Source organism: Ambystoma mexicanum, chromosome 13 (assembly GCF_040938575.1).
Source record: "Ambystoma mexicanum isolate Mex_15411 chromosome 13, UKY_AmexF1_1, whole genome shotgun sequence".
Classification (NCBI taxonomy): Eukaryota; Metazoa; Chordata; class Amphibia; order Caudata; family Ambystomatidae; genus Ambystoma; species Ambystoma mexicanum.
This window is the reverse complement of record NC_090938.1, coordinates 350,831,796-350,853,840: the sequence shown is the minus strand read 5'-3', so window position 1 is coordinate 350,853,840 and position 22,045 is coordinate 350,831,796. Positions and strand designations below refer to the sequence as shown.

At 46.0% G+C, this 22,045-nt stretch overlaps 1 gene segment (V, D, J or C); it reads left to right on the top strand.

The window, feature by feature from the left end:
* Nucleotides 1-15,575, top strand: part of LOC138520347 (Ig mu chain C region-like) — a 29,207-nt gene extending 13,632 nt beyond the window's left edge. Inside the window, 4 exon segments of the C gene segment in view lie at nucleotides 6,531-6,833; nucleotides 9,565-9,921; nucleotides 12,869-13,189; nucleotides 15,036-15,575. Of these exon segments, the coding sequence occupies nucleotides 6,531-6,833; nucleotides 9,565-9,921; nucleotides 12,869-13,189; nucleotides 15,036-15,427 (1,373 nt within the window).
* Nucleotides 15,576-22,045: the final 6,470 nt, after the last annotated feature.

Sequence of the window (22,045 nt, the reverse complement as noted above, 5' to 3'; positions counted from 1 at the left end):
CACGTCTGGTCATGTGCGTGGTGGATTGGCATAGCTGTTCGGTGGTCATAGTGCTTGAACAGCAAGGGTGCTGCTGAGACATTATCGGGTGACTGGCAGCATTTGGTGGTGCTTCCTGGCTGCACTTTGGCACACAAGTAGAGCTCATTGTATGTCCCGGTACTGGAACAGCAACGGTACCCCAGGAAGTACGATGGATGCACCGGTAGAGGTATGTTTGATTGCCGGCGCTAGAACAGCGGGTGGGTTTCTAGGAGCACTGTGTGGAGCCGAGTTATAGGAGCGAAGATGTGCTCCAGGGCTGGAGTGCCGAGCAGTGGCCGAGCTGAAACTGTGTCCCAGTTTTGAAAGTGTGGCCTGCTTTAGGGGCCGAATGGGATGCGATAGAGGGCCCGTGTGTAGGTAGGTCACAGTGCCATAGGTGTGGGGTTGATACAGGAGTGGTTTGGGTTGCACTGCCAGAGATGTGTGTGCGTCCAATGGCTGGCACAGCAGGGCTGCTCCAGGGCAGCAACGTGGTGCCTGGGAGAGCTATGTCCTAATGTCGGCATAGCAGGGGTGTTCCTTTTCACGAGGTCACTGCTGGCAGAGCAAGGCTGCATGTGGATCCCAGTGCCAGCAGGTAGTTGGTGCTCCAGGGCAGGACTGGGGTGCACTGGACGCGCAGCACTGTGTGCAGGGCTCGAGTTCTGAAACACCAGGGTATCTCCAGTGTAGGATGTGGGTGCAGTGCAGTGGGAGAGCTGTGTGTGGTTCGAAGTGCTGGAAGAGTACGGACCAGGGGCATTGGCAGAGCCGTGCGCGAGCCCATAACTGGAGCAGAAGGGGTGGCCCAAGAATGAATTGGGGCGCAGTAGCAGAGCTGTGTGTCTGTTCCAGCTAATGGTTGACCCAGTGCTTCATTGTGATGCTCTGATAAAGCATTGTGATAAAGCTTGGTGTGAGTATCAGTCAAGCACAGTCAGAGCCGGCCCAGGCATGGGCAATCTGTGCAGTGGCCCAGGGCCCGCTGTCAGAGGGGCCCCACAAGGCACCAGTGTCTGTCTCAACTGCTGTATGTGTTGAGGCTACATTGTCGCCTCCCATCATCCTGTGGCTCTCTAGAGAGATACCCGTTCCCAGCGGCCCATCAGATGATGATTTAATGACTGTTATCACTTTCTTTCTTCAAGCAGCGCATTAAAGTGGGGGCGGTTTACAAATGATGGCCATTTTAAGAGACCATTGTTTTGGAAAAGATGTTTGTAAGGTTTCTGTGTTAAGAAATGCAAATAGGGATTTTTATTCTGAAAGCACGCACGAAGCTCCAGTTAGCTGCCTACATCTACACTCTCCTCCATGTCAATTACAATATGTCACACAAAACAGTTTTAAATTAGCTACATTATTTTCAGATGTTCATATTTAATGCACAAAAAATAGTTGTTTTTTTGGGTAGATTGCGATATTTTAATCACATCATATGTGAACCCTTCATGTGTCAAACACTGAAACACAATGAGGCAACATTTTCACACATTACATGTTGACATATGACTTGAAAATACATTTTCAAAACCCAAAGGTCATTTTTTTTTAACTTTGTTGAATTGCATTCTGGTATTTGTAGTCTCCCAGTCAGGATGGGGGGGGGGATAATGCCACAATTGTACACTTTTTGCATAACATATTTCTGTAATGATTTATATATTTGAGTGGGTACTTTACTATGGTTTGTGTACTTTTCAAATCATCTTTATAAAGCAAAGTATTGTTGAAAGCCAGACATTGGGTTGAGGAGGGAGAATGAAGAGTGGCCAAGCGAGTCCTGAAAATTTGCCCAGGATGTGGCAAGAGAGGTTGCAATCCTCGAGTCTGGTGAAGTTATGTTTCCCTGATTGTGACCATGTGCTGCTTTTCAGGGTACAATTAAAGGATACATGTGGGTGGACAGCGTAACTTTTTTCAGAGGGTGGATGCAACCCCCTAAGGTGTTTTTGACGTTGGCATGCTTGCTCAAGCATTTGGCTAACAGGATTTCCCCCAGGTTGTCATGTTTTCAGGGCAGACACCCCAAGACACATAAAATGATCATCAAAGCACATGCCCCTCGTATTGGGATTTTGTTTTCATGGGAATATGTCACAATATATTCCTGGGATAAAAAGGTGAGCACCTTTTATACTTGGCCAGCGTACTTAATGACAGATGTCCTCTCTCAGGTTATTTGTCTGTTGTTGGCTACTATTGTTGAAAGGCAAACGCTCTTTTGTTTGGTGCACTTTCTTCTAAGGGGAGTGGTCAAATGAACTAAATTAACATCTATCACTTCAAGATCTGTTCACTTACTGTGCGTATATCCTTGGGTGCCAGCTTTTGATTTTCGCTATGGGTGCAAAGTTTCCCACACTGAGTGAAGCGCAGGAGCGTATTCATCCCCATGTCACAACACCACATTTTACAGCATGTTTATTTATTTCTACATTTGTAGAAAGCGCACAAACCCATTAGCATCTAGGCGCTGTTGCCACAGGAATAGGAAAGAGGACATATGATTTACAGGACACGTATAACATCTCAGCAATAGTCTCCCAACCCGCTCGGTTGCCTTTGCAACTTTCTTCTATAGGATCCCCTGCTATTCTACACCCGGCAATCTGTTTTGGCCCTCTCTCCCCCTCCAATCAAGGCTCAGGAGGTGCATTAATGAGGCTCCCATCTCATTTTATAGTGAGCAGCACCTGATACACGTAGTTATTGCTATTATTTTTTTTGACAATCAATATAATCCTTATCTTTAGCTTTTGAAAAAAAAGCATATTGCTAATTTGAACAATATGCCCAATACACACAATAAAAATAAAAACAATTGTGAAACTTCTACAAAAACAGACGTTATTTCAGTTAGCAGAACACAATAACCATATTTCGGAAATGCTACCGCAGATAGTGTTTTTAAAACAAAGTTTTAAAATACCTTTTCCAAACAGTATTTCTATCAATTACATCTGGAAAGAGATGTGTTCAAGTTCCTGAATTGCAGACTGCTCTCAAATTACGGCCTTCGCCAATTAAACAAAGGTAGTGCTCCTGCAACTTTTATCACACTATCACCTTATCTGCTAATTTTAGAAGTCTAAGCAAAGTATTCTGCTTTCTGCTACTTCAAAAGAAATGCCTCACTCCTGATATTGCCACATAAGTACATAATAATATTGACAATTCATATACTGGATGTCACAGTGTATTCGTCTACTACCTTACGCATGGCAACATGTTTCTAATTTAACTTGCCATGATCCCTTTGTGTATTAGAGACTCATTCTATGATATCACGAATGTCACTATTTATGCAAATTAAGGGGGCCCACACATCTTTTGCCCCCCATGGCTCTGCAATTCCTAGGGCCGGCTCTTGCCCCAGTGCTGGAAGAGTAAGGCTGCCCCAGAGTATGATAGGAATACATTAGCAGAGCTGCGCGTGGGTCCCCATGATGATGAAACAGCAGCAGTGCTAGGGGTCTTTATGGATCCAGGTGTAGCAACCACAGTGTTATGCGCGTTATAAAAAAACAAATAAATAAAAATAAATACCTATACCCTGCAGTACCGCAGTGTACTGCGGTCCATTATTGACATACGTACCTAGCAGAGCAGTGTGTAATAGATGCCAGTTTTACAATGGTAGCTCCTAGGAGCAAATTAGAAATGTGTTAGCTGAGCTCTTTGTGGAACACCCTTGGTGGAACAAGAGGCCTGCAATAGATCAGGTTGGCGATACATTGGCAGAGCTCCTTATGTGACCCGGGAGTTGCTTTTGCAAGGGGTGGGGGTATTTGAGTAATTGTGTTGGCAGAGCTGCTCGTTAGCCTGATAACTAGAATTGCGTGGCTTCTACTGGGAGTGACACAGTGGCACGAAAAGCAACTCGGCGCCGCTCATGGGGAACAAGGGCGATTTGGGCACAGCTGCTAATATTTGCAGCATTTCTAAATCGGCCGCACCTAAAAAGAGAGACGGAGTGTTGTCGCCCTCCAGCGGCGATCATGTGCATACCACCCTATCCGGCAAGACAATTCAATCTAATAGACTTTACATGGTAGTTCAAGGGGCTTCTCTCAAAGCTCCCAGTGACATTAAGACGTTCATAGCAAGAAACCCTGTGCCTTTGGAGTTCAGGCCACCTGACACAGTCTTTTTTTTTTAAATCAAAGTAATGAACTTCAACTGAGGTTTCACATCACCTTTTTAAAGAGATCAAAACAGCACTAAAGTTTACAAAATATTAATGTAGGCACGAGTTGTACTTTCAGGGTGTGTATGTTTTCTTTTAAACCTTTTCCTCACTTTACATGCACTACTGTTACTGTACCCTTTTAACTATGTATATATAAATAAATCCCTTTGGTGTTTTAAGAGTGCAGCTGTGTTCCTGGTAATTCTTTACCGGACTATAACTTACTTTTGGACCTGAAAATTCAGCCAACCTTTGGTATGGATTATTCAAAATTCTACATTCCTTCACACCATAAAGGGGGGAGGGATGTCTCCATAGGTGCCACTATGAATCGAGTAATAGCCCAGTGAGTTTATACACCTGCTTCAGAGCTCTGAAGGTTAATTGTTTCAATCTAGACTCAGCCTTTTATCCCACTTGTGTGCCTATAATAACTTATTACAGAACCTAGTGAAGTCCTATCACTCAAATGCAGAGGCACCACCAAGGGGTGGCCAAGGGGCTCCACGGCCACCCTTATAAAAACGCTGTCCCTCCCACCAGCCCACCTGACGGTCATGTGTTTGTTTTGGTGTGCCACCCCAGTCACCAGGCCACCCTATGAAAAATGTATGGTGGCGCCACTGCTCAAATGCCACGCCTCCAGACTCCCCACCAGCCATGATTGTGCAAGACCAATCTAGGCTGAGAAAGCGGTTTGTTAGCAGGGAGGGGAGATTATCAGGTAGGGCACACAAGCTTTGTTTGAAAGAAAACAGGGTAGAAAGGAAAAACAAAATCGGTAAAATTAAAGAAGGTTACGGTCACACAATCAAAACTCGAAAAGAGAAGGAGCAGATAAAGGGACACAAGAAATAATGACAAAGGGTAGATGAAGAAAACGACAAAGTGAAGGTAAGGATATGCAAAAAAGAGACATGCAGTAAAAGGCAGACAAAGCAAGAAGAACAGGAAGGGGTGAACCTGAGGAATGTTAACAGGGTCATTACAGTCTGGACAGTAGTGGTAAAACCAGTAATTAAAGAAACACCCTCGGTTTTACCTGCCAACCCATTACAGTTTTGAAGTTGTATAAACAGCTGCGGCGATATCACCACAGGAAGTATCTCTGGATTACATGGTGGATTTACACCCTGAAAATCTGCCAATGTTACCTCTGCACCATAAGTGAAAAAAAAATTGTAAAATGTCACCAGAATTTCTTTCACTTATTTTACTGTACGCAATGGAAGCGTAAGGACGTCCCTTCAATACAGGAAAAAACATTAATCATGGCGACATCAGAAGAGTGTGTGAAAGAGGGCAGTGAAGGCAGAACTGGATAGATTAAAAAACAGCACTAACTGAAACCCGGGCTGGTGGTTTTTCTGAACTTGGGCAGATTGGTGGCAATGACTGCCGGTGGTATTTCAACCAGAGAATCCATCCAGCCATACTGAACTGAGTCTATACATGGGGAGATGAAGGGGCATGGCAGAATACGAAAGAGGAAAAAGATAAAAGATGTGGAAAGGGCAGAAGGCGGTGAAAACTGTCAAAAGGGCGCGAGTGCTTGAAAAAAGAGGGGGAAGAGGGAAAAGGAATAAAGGGGTGAACATGTAAAAGGAGTGGGAAATAGAGTGAAACCATGTCCATACCCCTGTGCTGTAAGGAATAAAATACACCCAACTGTGTCTAAAAGGGTATTGCAAGTCACCTCAAATTTAGATTATGGACATGCACCTCTATATGGCTGCATACCTCATTGCTAATTTGCGGTGTCCGTATACAGTTAGGTCACTTTATGCAGTATATAACAGGTGCAGCAGGTACTTTATCACGCATATAACATGCAATTGGGGGTACTTTTTCATACATGTAATGCCCTTGAGGGGGTCTGGTGACAGCTACACTATAATGCCAAAGACTGTGACTTTAAAATATCTCTAGGAATTTAGGAGGCTTCTTCCGCACCTTAACACCTGTTATCACAGCACTTAGAAGCTGGAGGTGCCGGGCATGAATCACTGTATTATTAGAAATGAAATGTAAATATATTGCTTTCGAGTTTCTACTACCTATTGGAGACTTTGCACGTTTTAGCACGTCAATAATGTTAATGAGGTCAAATCCATCATTTACAATTGTGGCAAAAAAACAGCAAATGTGAACTAATAAAAGCCAAATAAATGATGTGACTGGGTGTTTGATGAAGATTATGCCGCCTAAAATCATACTGTCATTATTCTTAGTTGTGTTCTGTACCATTATGTCTCCAGTAGTTAGCAACAGCAGCATTAATACTGGTGTTATATGTGATACATTGTCTTTGCAGAGCCCGTAACGGCCCCCACGGTGTTCCCGCTGATCCCCTGCTGCGTGGACCGGGGGTCTACGAGTCCGTTGACTCTGGGCTGCTTGATGTCCGGTTACCTGCCAGAGCCCGTGAACGTTACATGGACTTCCGGGTCAACCGTATCCAGCGTGCGGACGCCATCATCGGCGTACAACGCGGCCAGTGGCCTGCACATGCGCAGTAGCCAAATCACGGTCCCCGCTGGCAGCTGGATCACCGGCAAGTACACCTGCAGCGTGGAGCACGAGTACACCGGGTTAAAGCAGGAGAAGACGGTGGCTGGTAAGTAATGTTCCCTGCTGTTCCAGTAATGGTACTCGCGCACAGCTCTAGCAATGCACCATCAGCTCAGACAACTGTCCCCACAGCTGATCCAGTGCTGACAGCTGGTGGTCTAGCCAATATGCACCAAGCATGACAGCACTCTTGCCAACACACAGATCTGCAAATACACCCAAGCCTGGTGTGCATCTACCTCTGCTATTCCTGAACACTCCCCTCAACTCTGCTACTGCACCTCAATCCCGACTCTCAACACGCCCTGCAATTTCAGTACTAGACATTTCTCACCGCTCTTTTAGTGCACCTCACTCCTGGCTTTTGTCATCCCGAATCTGGACAAACAGACATATTTTGCAATAGCCTTAATAGTAAAGATCTACAGTACCTCTAATTTCAGTATTGAGATCCACACACCCTTTTCCAATGGCTGCAATCGTATTCCACAGTACCCTCTGCTTTCCCACCACTGGGACCCTCGCATAGCTCCAAGAGAGCATCTTAGCCCGACCCCTGAAAATGCTTGCATTGGACCCAACGCCAGCTATACTAGTACTGATGCACCTTGCTCCTGAAATACAACCCCTTCTCACCCCTGCATTTAAGCCCTCCGTGCTGCCGATGGGCCTCAGTTCTGACCTGTCTCAGTACTGGGGCCTACGCCTGGCTGTATCAATGCACCCTTGTCCTAGCCACCTGCCCACGCTGTTCTTCCAGCACCGGGGCCTATAACGTGTGTAGGCTTCCGGCTGTACAACAAGACATGCCCCTCCCAGGTCAGACCTCTTTGGTGAAACACACACCTCTGCATTCAAACATGTGTCTGTTGAACCTATTGTGTGAGTGCCCACTTGAGCCAGCAAGGTACAGCAATTCTGTGAATAAAGAATGGCAAACAAATTAACATACCCTGGATGCATGTCAGCACAGAGCTTTCCACGCGTATGCACCTCTGAGGCCCCTTGTAAACGCGCCATGAATACAACGGGGGGTGGGGGGGGTATTTACCTGTATGTTGGCGCGCAACATATTTCTCTGCTGGTATAGGATGTGATATGGGGCAGAGCCAGCCTCGACATTTTTTGAAAGGGGGGTGGGGGGGTGTTGGATGACAGTTTTGAAAGATGGTCGTGAATGGTGCTATTGGTCCCCACTTCCCCACGCTCCCACCTTCCTCGAGTTTAGGAGGCTGAATAGATATGCTACCCGCCTTTGGCCCAATTAAATGCATCTTTCACCCCAATTCAGAGGAGGTTTAGTTGCACAAAGAGATGCTAATTATTGGCGACGTGGGCCATCTAAAAGCAGAGCCCAGCAGGTAAGCCTTTGGCTTCATCATAGGGGGTGCAGTGACGTCACCTGGGCAGGATCGTGTCCGCTAACCCTGGATGTTTGCTGCTGCCACGTGAATGATTGTTTAAAGGTAAATGATCTGCTCTCCCAGGTGCGAGATTTCACAGGCTCCTGCAGCAGCACCCCTTTCCCATCTGAGTCCCGGACTGAGCATCATGGCAGAGTGCTGCCTTCTCCTTGCAACCTCCTCAAAGTGGTAGGGTCTAAGCCCCTCGCAAGCCGGAGACTGGCACCGTCCCAGGATGGGTACAAGGCAAGCATCCAGGGCATAGGTTTGGCTCTGTGCTTGTGTGTGCATTCTACCCAGAGGCGCCCACACTAAAACAGCAATTCAGCAATAAATGTTGGTCTATATATCATTATCATCCATCATTATTCAACTTTATTTGGAGGTTCACTCAATAAAAGCGTAATGCATTTAAATATACATTTTTCAAATGCATTTAGATGCAAAAACTAAAATGACAGATATTCATAAAAATCCATTGCACAATAACAACAAATGTACATATATATGCACCTAACGAAGTAGATGGCAGAACTAACAGGAAATCCGCCATCGGCTGGTATATTTGTTTTGGGGGGGCTGGATGCCTGCAAAAAAGCCCCACACGCCCCACCCCATTAAACCCAGCACAATCTCAAAAAATGTGCATGAGCACAGGAGGCATACGCAGAGATTCCGGTTATCCCAGTGGCAGCTTGGCACGCAGAGTCTCATTATTACAGCAAAAAATGGCAGGTGCGAAATAGGAGGTCAGGGACGTCATTTAGGGCGGGGTCAAATGACATCACTTCCTGTGATGTCACCCAGAGGCCAAGGGTCATGTGATGTCACTTCCACTACCCCTGGCATTTTGGTGAAATGACGTCCCTGAAGGAGGTACATGTTTTGGAGTTTGCTCTGCAGGTAGTACGTTTGCCCGCTGCTGTTGCCAAGGTAGTGCCTTAGCCCTGGCCAGAGGTACAGTGAGGTACAGCAAGACAGGATTTTAGGCAGCTCTTTTGGGGGGTATGAGGGGATTCTTGCCCCTGTGCTAGTGAGTTAGCCATGTTTGTGGGCACACAACGACCAAAGTAGGTGGAGGTGGATATTGGGGCAAGCTAGTGTTAGGGATATCAGGGCATCCTGGACGTGGAACAAAAACTCTACTTTATAGTTCCAACCTGAGAGCTAATTCGTCAAACCCCATAGTTTCCCAGGTGAATGAAAGTATGCTTTGAACCGATTGGCTGCCTGTTCCAAGAGGGGTGTGAATGTGACCAATGGAAGTAGGGCTATTATGTTACTCCACCTAGAGGCCAGTAAGACCATGGATCGATTAGGACGGTATTATGAAGTTGCCCCTAACATCAGTCTTTTGTGGTTTCCTTTTCTCAGTGACACCCTGTACCCCACCGTCGGTGAAGGCTGTCCTCAGTTCCTCATGTGATGCGCCCCAACTGCGCAGAAACCGCAGCGCCCCCAAGAATTCCCGCATCTCCGCTGTGGACCTCATTTGCCTGATATCAGACTACTATCCCAGCCACCTACAGGTGCAGTGGTTGGCCAATGGGAAGCCGTCGTCTCTGTCAGCCTCTGTCCCATCGCCTTCGAAAGGAGAGAATGGCCTGTTCAGTGCCACGAGCCGATTGAGCGTGCTCCAGGGTGAATGGAACCAGGGCACCCTCTACTCCTGCGATGTCACCCACACTGCCACCAATGCTTCCATCATGGCAAACATCAGCAAATGTGCAGGTAAGGCAAGTCGCTCATAAGGACACCACGGCAGCACAGGGGACTCTGGCCATTCTCGAGGTCAGAGGTCGTTTCCTTGTGTTCACCCATATTGTCCTACCTGTCCCAATGTCCTTTGTGCTCATAAGCACGAGGCCTGTTGTTGCAAATATGTTTACAAGTAATTGTAAGTGCCTACACGTCTCACCCAGCATTATTAAGTGTGTGGCACATGGGCATGCACAGAATGCCCCCGCTGCATGCAGATTTGTAAACATGTTGCAATACTGAAGATGCATCTGAAGCCAGTCTGCCTTGTGCTGTCCCCATTGACCTTTTCCAGCCCCCCCCCCACCGCCCACAGCTGGTTTGATGTTACTGCTGCATCATGACTTTGTGAATGTGTGTAAAGCGCACAGCAGTGGGGTTTCTCCAGTCATCACTAGACTAGGCCCTTTTGTACTGTGCTTTTTGGCGTAGCACTTTTCATTTTAAATAAGAAAATCAAAATAACTACAGATAGAAAGTGCATGGATCTAGTGCTTGGGTTTGTAAGCGCTCCCACTGTACCCTATAATCTCCCATCCCTTGTCACTGGTTATCCCGACAAGCCAATGTTGTGCTTCAATACCCCTTGACAGTTCACTCTCCACCTCAACACCAGACGTCGCCCTCTGACGTAAACCCCACTGTCGCTTTCTTTTGCAGTAGCACTTGATTATACACTGGTATCTGCAGGGACATTTCTTGGGTCCTTTTTGGGATACTGGGCAAGACTGAACACAAATCCAACACACAACGTTCAATTCAAAGTAACACAGCTAGATGTAATTACCTGCATACCTCAATAAGCAAAGGACCCCATGTTACACCGCAAACATGCTTTACTCACTCTGCAGAGTCTTTAAGGGTCTAAAACCAGGTACGAGAAAGATGGCTACGTTACCTCACGGAGCAGGGTAAAGGCACTTTATTCTGGAATTTGGAATATGTTTTGGACTTTGACTCCCATGATCCTTCACCTTTGGCAATGCTGTCAAGGTGTCATGGGAGCTGTAGTCCAAAACATCTAGAGAGTCAAAGTTACAGATACCCTCCTAAGTGCCCCCCAGAAAAGGCAATGTGCAAAGGGTGGAAGAGGGGCAGTCTAAGGGCAATCTAATAGGGGAGTTTGAGGGGAGCACCCCCAGCCCGACAGGAGGAAACTGCCTCCGTGTACCAGACCTGCTTTCAGGACAACCAGTGTGGCTCTTCTTCTTGACGTATGCACCTACCTTTTTGATACACGCGTTTTGACGAGCTAACACCCCGACCATTGGCAAAGCGAGGAGGTTCAGCATTGGACAGGCAGCATCATCATGTTCGAAGCATTCGAGATCTCTCGGAGCGACGCGGCGGGCTACAGCACCTCGCTGCTCCAAATGGTGTAAACGGGCCAATTAGGCAAACCCTGACACGTGTGAGTTCCGGGGCATATGGTCACAGTATGTGCAGTATATGCCAACCTAGGCAGGTACTTCCATCTCTGGGCAAGTGTAACTTCAACCCCCCCCTCCCCCTCCCCACCCCCAGTGATGCTCTTTGGCACCTGTTAGTGCCACCACATATAAGGTTTAGCTGTGGAAGTGCTTGAATCATATGCCAAGCGCAGTCTGAAGGGCCCCAGTGATGGCCTCATATGTCTCACAGGCTAGCTGGCAGGGGCTCTCCTAATGGACGCGTTGGCAGGACCTATGCACAGGCTCTGATAAGCACACAGTCAGATGCAGACGCACACGTCGACACACAAACAAATACAGCAAGGCCGACACAGAGGTAAGCAATGGGTACAGACGAGCAGACTGAGAGGTCCACACACAGAGATGGAGGTACAACGCACCCTGACAATGCCACACGGAGTAACGGGCTAGTACTGAACCTGATGCACACATCTCAGCCCAAACCCACCTGCTGGCTTTGGTGCTACCAGTAGTGTGAGTCAAGTGATCCTAGACCTGATAAAAAATGCATTTTTAATTTGTGTACTTTTCATAAAAATCACATGTTTCTGTTCTATTCACGCGAGCATCATTTAAATAAATGTTTATTACGACTTGAATGTAATTTTCGAAGTCCTAAATTAAATTTCACCCACCATGCCAAACTTTGCTGAACCACTGGGCTATTGGAAAATCTCAAAATGTACCTTCTCCCAGCACAGGTTTACCTCTATATCCACAGCATCCACTATCAAACGAGTCCTTATATGCACACAGCGCTATTTTTAGTTTGGGTTATTAGGTGGTGCTTTAACGCCACCTATAAGACAATATTATTGCATTAGAGTACAGATAGGGAGAAATGACAGATAACCTAAAATAACACATAACATAACACAAAGCTTATAGGTGTTGTTTGGTTATTTATCAACCCATTGACTGCAATGGCCATGCTAATTCCTACGGCCATTCCCACCCAGTTGCTCCCCTGCCCAACCAAATCACCTCCTCATGGGAACTCTTTAATCTCGATTTACTCAAGCCTTACCATCAAGCTTTGCACTTGCAGTGCCTGGCAATGTTTTTTTCAAAGCAGTCCTCTGAGAGTTAATGACCTAATTGGAGCTGTAAACACGCTACTGGAGTAATAAAAATGTCTTAACCAGGTACGCCTTCAGCCACTTTATTTATAAGCACTATGCATGTCCTTTACTGAAGTTCTGCTAAAAACCAGCATTGGCAAAGCCAACCGCTTTGGCGTGTGTAAGTATTAGGCATTTGCCAGGCACTGATATTCGATGCCCAGGTACTCGCACCATTTTGCACCTGCTACCATCATTAGCCAGTTAATACCACTATGGCAGTGCCTGGCAAGTGCCTTTCCCAAGCCTAAAGAAAACTCTTGACATTGCCAATGTTTGTTAAAAACAGCCGAACGCCTGAATATCGCATCCCATTCTTGAGGTTTATTTTTTGCTTTTCTGTCCCAGAGCCATGCTCATTAAGCATTGCAGTCTCCCTGCTGCCACCGCCCTTTGAAGAGCTGTACCTAACGCACAGCGGCCACCTCACTTGCCTGGCCACCAACATCAAAACGACGCAGAGCTTCGAGATTGTCTGGACAAGGGACACAGCGGGTCCTTTAAACGTGGTGACAGATGACCCTCAACTGAATGATAACGGGACCTACAGCGTCACCAGCAGGTTGGCTGTTTGCGCTGAGGAGTGGATAAGCGGGGAGAAGTTCACATGCACCGTCAAGCACCAGGATCTGCCCTCACCAGTCAAGGTGGACATCATGAAGCGGAAGGGTACGTACAACGCAATCAAACCAAATCTTATTGTGTAGAACACACAACCCGATAAAACCACTACGCAAGCAGACTAAACGCAAGATAGAGAGAGCATTGTGGCAGTGTGTGTGAGATCCTTGTTATGGGTACCATGTGTTCATTTCTAGGAGGGAATTCACTGCAGAGAAACAGGGTGCTTGTGTCTGCGCGCACGCAACTCATGCAAAGGAAGCTGAATGCAGTGTAACAGTGAAAGCGAGAAGCTTGCTTGCATTTGGTTTCTGAGCGGAAGTCGTGTCTTCAAAGCAAAATCAAGAAATGATACTACATCAAGCGGAGTTAGAAGGTTGGCTTTGTGTGTGATTGGTTTATGCAAATAGAAAGTGGCTGCAATTATGGGGCAATCGCGAAGGGCATGCCATGTATCATGGGGCACTAGGGTTTCCAAGGAAACTGGATGGACATGAGCATGAAAAGCAAGGAGTCGGTCCTGTGGCCACGCCTTCCCTTTACCCGAAACTAGGTGATGTAGCAGGTTCAGTCAGACCCTCGCGCCTCCACGTGCATCGGGGGCCATGAAATGCAAAGGAAAAGAGGAAGTGACGTTGCACTAAGAGAAAGATGCTCCAATCTTTGTCAGTGTTTTTAGAAATGTGTAGAGTTCTCTGAAGAGGAAAGTCACAATCAAATAGTTTCAGTAAGTGTAATCGAAGAAAAGTATGAATTTGACTTATTAAGGCCCAGAATGAAGCCCCAAAAGTACGCAAAGAATTGCAGGACGTGTCTACAAATTGGAGCAAACATTGTTTCAATTGTTTCCTCTTCTTGAAATCTGGGGTTTCGGCTGCCAGGGTAGTGCTCCCTCGAGTCAATTTCTCCACACCAGAGTAGGGCAACCTTTGAGCCACATAGTGCGGAGAGTGAAGCAGATAGTTCTGAAAGGTAAGCCAGGCGCCTCGAACCTTGGCCTTGCATCAATGCTCCCGTCCAGTCCTCTAGTGCCACTTACGAATCTGGCTGCAGCATTAGGGCGCTGTAGGTGTGTGTACTTTATATAAGAAAAGCAGGACGTGAAATCATTACGACCCCTAACGATGTCACTTCCTGTTGCATTCATGTATTTGAAACACACAAGATATTTAAAATAGGAAGAGAAACGTAGAGATTAAACATCTTGGAACACTCCCGTTCTATGATAGAAACTTTAAAAACATTTATTGTTGGTGTTTTGTAACTCACCAACTTGTATGCAAGGTGCATTGGCGCCTCAAAGAAGACAGCCACCAAGTTACAAAGAACACCTCATAGCGTTTGTTGTTTCATTTTAATGCCCATTAAGTAATTTAATTTCTGGATGGGTGACACAATGGCAAATGGCACTACAGTGAGGGGACACTGGGAGCAACGGCATACTAATGCCGCATGAATAAAGTGGAGAGTGTTTTTTCTTCCCGTCAACAGTACAGGAAAAGGATCCGTGTTCTGTTATGTGCTCGTGGCGACGGGGTATTTAGACATGTAGTGGCGTCTTGGCGCACGTTGATACTCCTCGTGTAAGAATTTGCTCCCTCAGGCCATCATCTGCAGTATACTAATAGTTGATTAGTGTATTTACAACTCTAGATCTGTGTGCACTTACCATGTTGCTTTCAAGCATTGCTTTGCAATCACTTCTTAAGGGTGTGAAGCATAACCTTAGTGCAAGTTGTCTTATTTTGAAGACTCAACCGGGCCCGGGGTTGGGGAGGGGAGGTGGGGTTTGGTCACTTTTCTTCCACCCTCATTACCAGGATTATGTAAAGTCACTGCAAGCTCCCCATTTCCTCTTGCTGATGCAGACTTCTGTCTATGTTTCCTCCAATAGATGGCTCGGCACGTGCCCCCCAAGTCTACCTGCTGCCCCCGAGCCCCGAGGAGCTTGCCCTCCAGGAGATGGTCACTCTCTTCTGCTACATCAAAGGTTTCAATCCCCCAGACACGTTGGTCAAGTGGCTTGCCAAGGGCAAGGAGGTGGACTCTGGCAGCTACGCCACCACAAGCCCCCTGCCGTCCCTTACAGGTGGCAGCTATTATCGCTACAGCAGTTTGCAGGTGCCGGCGGCTGAGTGGACCAAGGGGGACGCCTTCACCTGCGTGGTGGGCCACGAGGCCCTGCCAATGAACCTCGCCCAGAAGAGCATTGACAAGTCCTCTGGTAAACCCTCCAATATCAATGTGTCTCTTGTCATGTCCGAGAGCGCCAGCTCCTGCTACTGATGGCGGCATGCGGGCGGCGCCATGGCTCCTGTTGTATAGAGACTGTTTTCTGCCTGTGTGAGCCTGAGCAGGACAGAACATGGTCCCAGTTTATGAATGCATTTGCTTTCTGAAACCAATTGAAGCAATAAAAACCCATTGATTCATATATTGAGCCTTGGGCTGCCTGTGGCACTTCTTCACAGGTCTTCCTGTGTCTTGTTGAAAGCCTCCTTACCTCATTGCCTCTTCCCCCTGTTTCTTCCCCGGTGCCTGTCCGTTACTCTTCCTCTCACGTATTGTTTCTTTAAGGTTTTTCTTCCTATAGAACCACATCTTTTGGCATAAAGGGTTTGTTTCACTTGGAAGCGAGTACTGATAGTTAAGTTTGTGCTATTACCCAGTTTGGCCGAATTACAATTTAGCTGAATGACATTTTGCTGAAGGTTTAGCGCTTTTTCAAAACCGCAAAACGGATAGATGGTGGTGTTGGTTGAGTGTATAGAAAGAGGGGGTGAGAGGGTAAGTGAACTGGGTTAAGGGGGGATTTCCACCGGGGCTCACGTCGAGGGTACACGCGGGTGGACAGAGTCCCCACACTTCTTTCTGCAGCACCTTGATATGCTAATTTATGATGACGCCACATCCAATTGAATATTAAACAGTCCCCCACTTTCATTTTTTAGGACTTGACCCCTGATTTCCACCCACATGTTGCTGTAAAAACAGTGAAACTGGCAAAAGAAAATAATCAAAATATAATTCAGCCAACAAAAATTCAAGCAAACGTCATAGATCCGCGTTTGTGTGACAAATCCCTGGTTTTCTCTCATACTGTAGCATTCTCTTTTATGGTAAAAGAGTTTCTTAAAGTCCCTGTGTCGCGAGGAGCAGTCGGTATGGATCAGTGCCATTGGCATGGGTGTGGGGAGCACTGCTCCAACGTATTCACCCGCGAGTAATGTTTGCCTGTTTATATAGCAATGTCCTCTGGAGCTCCTGATACAACTCTAAGGGCTTTTAAATACCACTCTCAGTTCTCCCCCTTTCTCACACTTCCCTGATGCAGCCGTGCATCAAACGCACCTCCTTGCTCTGCTCCCAAGTTCCTGAAGTGCGAGGAAGCCCTGCGTTACCAGGCAGTCTATCGGCAGAAACCTGTCCACAATGGCAGACAAAGACTGCAGGTTCAAAAAATAAAGGGGAGTCAAGACACACACACACACTCTATGCCAGCCTAGAACAAGTGCCTGCCTGGCAATAGCACTGATATTTCACACTGCGCACAATAGCATGTTTTAATGGGTATTATAACCACCCAAGTCACTGGTACTCAGCCTACTATCTGGCCTCCGAGTCCCATGCTTCAAAGTATCTTTGCAGCGGCTTCATTACCTGCAATGCGAGGTGCAGTGATCACAGTGGGCCAGTGCCATGCACAGTGTACAACAAAATCTGTGTTACAAAAGGAGTCCATACGTTCCCAGGATCATAGCCTATAGGGCTGAACATTACCCTCCAAATGTCCATAAATACAAATGCCCACCCCTGGTCCTGATAAATTCTCTTCTCGGGATAAAAACATGCAATCAAGTCTACACATGCGGCTTGGTGTTCGTCCCAGAACTTCCTAGATACAATTCTTCTACATTTGATCGCTTAAATAAAAGTACTTTTGTCTTTTTACTCTGAAAACCCCAACTATAACCATCATAAAGACTTTAACAGGGGGGGTCAGACATCTGTCCATTGATTGTAAGCAGCTTTCTTAAAAATCCTAACCAGTTATCCCTGCTCCTGGTCTAAATGTCTATGATTGGGGCTATTCCAGCTTCAGATGACATCACGGCCAACCACTTTCCTATGCAACCCCCCGCCCCACCATTCACTTGGACCACGAGAAGGTCTATTAGATGTCAGATGTCAAGACACTGAGGGCATAAAGCATGAGTAACACTGACTGATGTTCCCAGGAAGGATCAAGAGTGAACATTTCTGAAGATGGCCCTGCAGGAATCCACATGTATGATTATTGTTTACTTACTTGTTGGCAACCCATAGGGTATGTCCAGTTCTCAAGATGGCATCAGAGCATCATGAGACATTTTCTTTTTTATACATTTATTTACGTATTATGTATTGCCAACTTTTAATACATGCATACAGGAATTAGGAATTGTTTGAGTTGGGCTAATCCAAAGAAAAAGCCAATGCAAAGCATTAGCCCAGGCCCATGGATTATTCTTAATTAAAGTGCTGCAGATTCGGCCCGGACCTGGGGCACGGAAGGACTTAGCAGCAGTTATGATGTTATGATATTATGTATCTCCTGGGGACTTTTCGAAAATGACCAATTTGAATTGACCACAGTCACAATGTAGTCAACCACTGCCTCTCCACCAAAAACCCACTTTACATGCATACCCATATTCAGCTCAGTTACACCACTTATGTCTCGAGTTTTTGGAGATTTGCTGCTTACGATTCTCCAAAAGTTATGCCGTTTTTTTCAAGGGAAGTTTGCACCAATGTACGCTAATGATCGTCCTCCTTCCAAAAATGGCGGCACTTAAGCCATTTGTGATAGGACTTTTTATCACCCTTGCCTCTCGGGCGTGAATAAAAGGGTCGTCCTTCTGCTTAGCCAAATCTCTCAGGTCTCGTCAAAGTTTGCCCTATTTCTCTTTAATCAGTTTATCAAAGTGGTGTCTGTGAACTTTATTATGACCAATCCTTGCCCTGCTAAATGAGGCAGGCATCACTAAGGAATGGTTATTAATTTTGGCCATATCCTTTTCGAAGGCAGTTATGGCTGTTGCCGCAGCATCTTGACGTAAGGAATGTTCTATTGAAACGCAAGCCCTTGTATATTGAGCAAGCATTTCCACTGCTGCAGCAGATGCCTGCCCTATCTTTTTATCGCTCCAAGAAATCCGATTGAGTGGCGCATTGATATGCAAATTGCCAAAAGAAATTGTCTCCACTTGCACAGAGGGCAAATTCAAGGAGACAACCAGAGGATAATGGTCACTTTTGTCGCATTGACAGACACTCATATCACTGATCGCAGAAGAAAAGTTAGTAATACAAATATAATCGAGTATGGTGCTGGATTTATGACCTATTTGTGTGAATTTAGGAGGATTGTCAGAGGGGTACACTCTGTTTACCATTGTGAAGCCAGCAATGTACAACAAGCTGGGCCAACTCTTACACTGATGGCAGGTCGTCTGAAGAACACTGTCCCTATTTAACAACAAAGGAGAGTGCCCATCGCTGTAATCAAACTGACCGTTCTGTGGAATCCTAGAATTAAAAAAGCAGCATCTAATCACAGGAATGGCACTCTCCAGGGCCTCTTCTCTTGGGAGGATAGGTCAGGGGCAACGTGCTCGCCTTGGAAGTAAGAGAACACTGAGCACCACAGGTTCGATCCCTGGGTCCGTGCTTAGAAACCTCTGGGTATTAAGTGCGTTTTTAAATAACCTATCATATCATATATCATTTACAATAGCCTCAATTGCCTTAATGACCTCCGTATGTTGTTTCTTATATGGAGGATCATATATGTTAATAATGAGGAAATCTCCCACAGGATGACGTGCATGTTTCAATGGCGGAGAAACTCTACCATTAAAACATAATCAAATGCACAGGAAATCTCAAGAAGACCCCAAGAATTTCTTGGGCCCAAGGGTAACCTGCCTTTTGGCCCTGAGGTTCCCTGGATGGCTACTCGAGATACAGGGTTCCATCCACTGATAACAGTGAGCCATGTTTCCTGTAGCGCAACCACCGAACATCTGTTGTCCAATACGCCATCTGCTGCATACAAATGGCTATTCCCACGAGTATTCCAGTTAAGAAGAAGGGGTGGGGGTTCCAATCTTGGCTAGATTTTAGAAGTCCATCGTCGCTCCACCATATTGGATAACCAGGCCGAGTGAGACTCTTGTCCCCCCCCCCCCCTTAGTTGCAGCATCAATAGAAGACCCTCCAGGATTCACACTTGTAACTCTGCTTGATGCTGTCTTTTGGTCAGTCGGTACACTAGGTGATGTTGCTTTAGATTGCCTCCAGGCACGCCAATTTTCTCCATCATTCAGTTCTTTTCTATACTCGCATCGTCGTTTTGCATCCACCTCAAGCTGTATGTAAAAACCGACTAAAATGCAAATCTCCCACTGTCTGTGTGGCGTCTTCTTCAGGCATGACATTTTCCAAAAACATTTTGGACGACCAAAGAAAAGAATAATGATGCTTAATACTCTTACTTTTCATGACCTAGACAATTTCAATGCCGGTTGAAACCCAATTGGAGCATTTGATGTGAGGCATTGGCCATCCCTTATCGGATGCTGGTAATTGTAAAAAACCTCCATACTGTCTCCAATAAATCAAATACAAAAAATGATTCATTTCTGCAAAAAGACTTCCCAGTATATGAACTAGAATCTTCGGAATCACAGCCATTCTGATCATATTGATCTATTAACTAATGGGGGTTTAATGGCCGCTATGCTGTGCTGACCCGCCGATAATGGTCCTCTATGCCAAGTTGATATGCCAAGCAAAACAAAAGCCTTCAATGGGGACTAAGGGCTGTGATCAGCTGGCTTGGCCTGATGCAGCATCCATCGAGGCCAGTAGCACTTGTCAAGACCTCGGTGCTTAGTCAGGGAAGATTAACAAGAAGAGTGGAAAGAAAGAAGCAATGGGGGCGGCCAAGGAAGGACACACCAGGAGGGAGGGGGGTGGGTCAAGAGAGTGTTACAGTACACCACAGCCGACAGAGGTAGGCACCTGTATGAAAAAAGGAACCTGCTGTGAGCTCCTCCCGCACACCTGCCCACCACCAGAGAGGCACTCACCACCATGTCACACTGCAGGAAATGTGTCTAGATGCACGGATGGAACAGGATGGTGAATTGTGGAAGCAGGCAAGCATGGAACACTGACATTTACTGGCAAATTCAGCCCCTGTTCCTTGCATCCTGGTGTGGCCATGCCGGTTCCACGGATGCTACTGTGGAGTGTTTAGCAATCCTTTTCCCAAGACTTCAGAAGATCGCTTTCATTAATGATTCAACATTATATTACCAGATCTTGGTCACGTCACCTGATTGCTTGATCCCATGAACCTCTGGGATCCCCTGACTAGTGATGAGTGCTAGGAAAGCAGAATTACAGATTAAAACATGAGATGCACCTACATTTCGTACGCAGCCAGAGTGCAGACCTAAATCATGTGCCAATTCCTTAATCGCGTTGATGTTCTAAACTGGATCAGGGTTAAATATTCTCTTACTTTCTCATAAAGCAATGCTTCCATACTCGGCCACCCCGGCTAAATGGTGATATTGTTGATTCCCAAAGAAAAAGCCACCCATGGTTGATATGACAAGCAAAAAGACTTCTTTTCATTCAAAAGGTACACTGCTACGTTTTTGTGGCTCTGAAGGGTTATGCAAGGCTTTGAGCTAACAGAAGAAAATTGAGCAAAGCCCAAACCATTTCATTAAAGCCCACAAATAAGGCCAATTCACTCTAATTATTTTTCAGCAACCACGATCAGTTGGCAGAGCAAGACGAATAGAATCGACAGCTAATTTATTTATTTATTTTTATTTTTAATTTAGTATTTGTATAGCGCGCTGCAACCCAAGGACATAGAGGCGCTGAGAAGAATATGTATGCAGGCTTGCTTAAGGGTTACAAGATAGCGGCCCAGTACAATGGATAATACAGTTACACCGATTACAGTAGGATACAAGTCAGGTGAAGTAAGCAGAGACAAGTCATCAAATGAGGCGATAGTGGGAGGCAAGTCAGACAAAAAGCTTAGTCTTCAAGGCTTTACGGAAGGTTGTGTGTGATTCGATCATCCTGAGTTGGGCAGGGAGGGTGTTCCAGTGAGTTGCAGCCAAGTTTAGTGCAACCAACAGTGCTGTTGTCATTGGAAGTGTATAATAGGAGGCCTGCACACCAAGCACTATCATTAGAGGTTTTCACAAAAAGCAGTATCAAGTCGTGCTTGCAGACCGGCATCGCAACTCTGCATGACGATTGGAATGGTCAGCAGTGTTAACAGTGGATCTCTAAGAAATGTCCACATCCATCAGTATACCAAGCAGTGTTTGTTTGTTTTGTTTATTTATTTAATATAGCACAAACCAAAAACCCTCAGGGTTTTACAAGCATTACAAGAATACTTAAGAAGCTTAGTTACAGAGCATTGCAAGGATACCTATGAAGCTTAGTTACAGAAGTAGGTAATTACATACAATGAATAATAAACAGTTGAAGCAGTGATAACATAAATGCAACCATGAGTTAGCAGTGACCAAGTGGATTCAAATGAAATCCCGAGATGCGGTCAAAGGATGCCAGAATATACAGTTGGCAATGGTAAGGCATAGCAATCATTAAGGGCATTTAAGAGTGGGTAGGGCAGGGGGTCAGTTGGGAAGAGAGGCGTCATTAGTCAGGTTAGGTGTCATTAGTCCGTAGCCAGGTAAGGACTTTCCGTCTGAATCTGGAGTAGGGTTTGTCAGTTCTAAGATCTAGGGGGAGTTCATTCCAGGATTGAGCAGCTATAACCGGAAAGCTAGAGCCGCCGTCTGTGATGCTTTTATATCT